General features: G+C 47.1%; 1 protein-coding gene across 2 annotated transcripts in view; it reads right to left on the bottom strand.

The window, feature by feature from the left end:
- Window positions 1-797: 797 nt before the first annotated feature.
- Window positions 798-2,212, bottom strand: part of LOC138971816 (UPF0739 protein C1orf74 homolog) — a 2,821-nt gene continuing 1,406 nt past the window's right edge. For both annotated transcript variants that reach the window (XM_070344638.1, XM_070344637.1), the window contains exon 2: window positions 798-2,211. In XM_070344638.1, the coding sequence (XP_070200739.1) occupies window positions 1,346-2,140 (795 nt within the window). In that variant the 5' untranslated portion in view covers window positions 2,141-2,211 and the 3' untranslated portion in view covers window positions 798-1,345. The remainder of the gene's footprint in view (window position 2,212) is intronic.

The raw sequence follows: 2,212 nt of genomic DNA, 5'->3' as shown, positions 1-2,212 counted from the left end.
GCACCACGGTCCTACGAGATACGGTCAGAAAGGGGACAGTATCGTCGGAACAGACGACACCTCAGATTGTCTTCCCGACAAGTGTTAGACAGGCCTACCATGACCAACATCCCTGTCCTTTACCCTGTCCCAACCCAACAGAGTCCTGTTCCTGAAACGCCAAGCCAGCGCAATGCAGACCAGCCAGGTCTTCGTTCTCCGGAACCTCCACCGACGCCTGGGTCCCCGCGACGTCCTCCAGCGGCGCCTAACCCAGGGCAGCAACCGTCGACTCCGGTCATCAAAACCCGCAGCGGACGAACTGTGAGACCACCGTCCCGCTTCGAAGAGTGAACCATCGACTCCGCAGATCAACAGCAAATAAACAATGACTGTTTCGGTTCCGGTCGAAAGATTTGTTACTGAAACCCCTATTGAACTTTAATTTTAAATGATAACGATAACGTTTCGTTTCATCAAGATCATTATATCTTTTTTATTTGAAGGGGGGAGATGTGACGGTATTCGGTACCTCTCGGGTCGTGTCGGTCGAACTCGGTCGGTCATGTGATGGGGCGCGCATGTGCAACGGTGCCTTTCCGCCCACTACTCGCTTCGCTCTCTGGCATGCACGCGGGACACTGATTAGGCATGGCTTACCGCATCGACCTTGTATTGTTGTCATCTGTAGCAGTTTGCTAGACAAGTAAACTAGATGAACGTACCTGATGTGAGTGTTGTTTACGTACGCTCGGAACACGACATACACTACGCAGCTTGAAGCATTTGTACATCCACATACACATTGTTCACTCATGTATGCAGCTTGAAGCATTTGTACATCCACACAAACATTGTTCACTCATGTACACTACGCAGCTTGAAGCATTTGTACATCCACACAAACATTGTTCACTCATGTACACTACGCAGCTTGAAGCATTTGTACATCCACATACACATTGTTCACTCATGTACACTATGCAGCTTGAAGCATTTGTACATCCACATACACATTGTTCACTCATGTACACTATGCAGCTTGAAGCATTTGTACATCCACACAAACATTGTTCACTCATGTACACTACGCAGCTTGAAGCATTTGTACATCCACACACACATTGTTCACTCATGTACACTACGCAGCTTGAAGCATTTGTACATCCACATACACATTGTTCACTCATGCACACACACACTCTTTCTTTCACACACACTCCCTCTTTCTCTGAATATATATTCAGACATGATTCTTCAACAACAATAAGAACTCCTGCCCTCAAACAATTGAGACTTATACAACAACACAGCAATGAGCATCATTTCATACACATTTATTTGCTCTGCCCAGTGTAATGCCAAATCATAAACACACGGCAGGAAACTGAACTCTCAGCCTCTTCAACGTCAAGTCAATGAACACATCACGCCACGCTCTCCTTTCTTTCATAACTCCAAACCAGGCTTCCACCTTGCTTCCAACCTCATCCAGAAATATCTCTGGAACACTGAAAGACATCACAGTGTGTTCTCTCACTTGTGAAACACTGGACTCACCGAGTCTCCCCTTCACAACAAAGTTGACCAATGGCACCATGGAGAGACAGTTTCCACCCGACTCAAGTAACATGTCGTAGAAATAAACCACAGGATAGCCGAGAAACATCCCAAATAGAGTCGACGGGTTTGCCGGACTTTTATTTGCAGCGTCTATAGGAAGATCCACAGTGCCAAGGCCATCAGAGTTTCTTCTCTCCAGGAATGTGGTGAAACAAGTCTTGGTCGCTTCAAGACACTCACTGCCATTTGCGATAAGCTGAGGTGAATTCAGGTTTGTAGATACATCGACAAAAGTCACAGAAGAAAATATCCTCTCACAGCTATTACCCCCAGCCTCAAACGCTGCTGGATTCACAATCAACATGTCTGAGCCGACGGACACGACCAGCAAATCTTTCTTCAACAGAACTGATTGTTTTAACGCACCAAGAAAACTCTGCAGGCTGGCCGTGCTCGATACAGAAAAGTCGAGGAGCAGAGCGGACTTGAGTCCACAGTCCACCGAGAGGAGGTCAAGCATCAGCTGGTCACTTCTCTTTTCACGCTGTCGGCCAAAGTGGTCAGCTGTCAACTGCTTCCACTGCGCAGGGTGGTTCATGGTTGTGCCCTTCCAAGACGATTCTTTTGTACAAAACCATTCAGCAGTGGCAGCACTTGAGATTCACACTTC

The sequence above is a fragment of the Littorina saxatilis genome, linkage group LG7 (genome assembly GCF_037325665.1).
Source record: "Littorina saxatilis isolate snail1 linkage group LG7, US_GU_Lsax_2.0, whole genome shotgun sequence".
NCBI classification, from domain to species: domain Eukaryota; kingdom Metazoa; phylum Mollusca; class Gastropoda; order Littorinimorpha; family Littorinidae; genus Littorina; species Littorina saxatilis.
The sequence above is the reverse complement of the archived record's forward strand: the minus strand, read 5'-3'. Positions and strand labels throughout refer to the sequence as shown.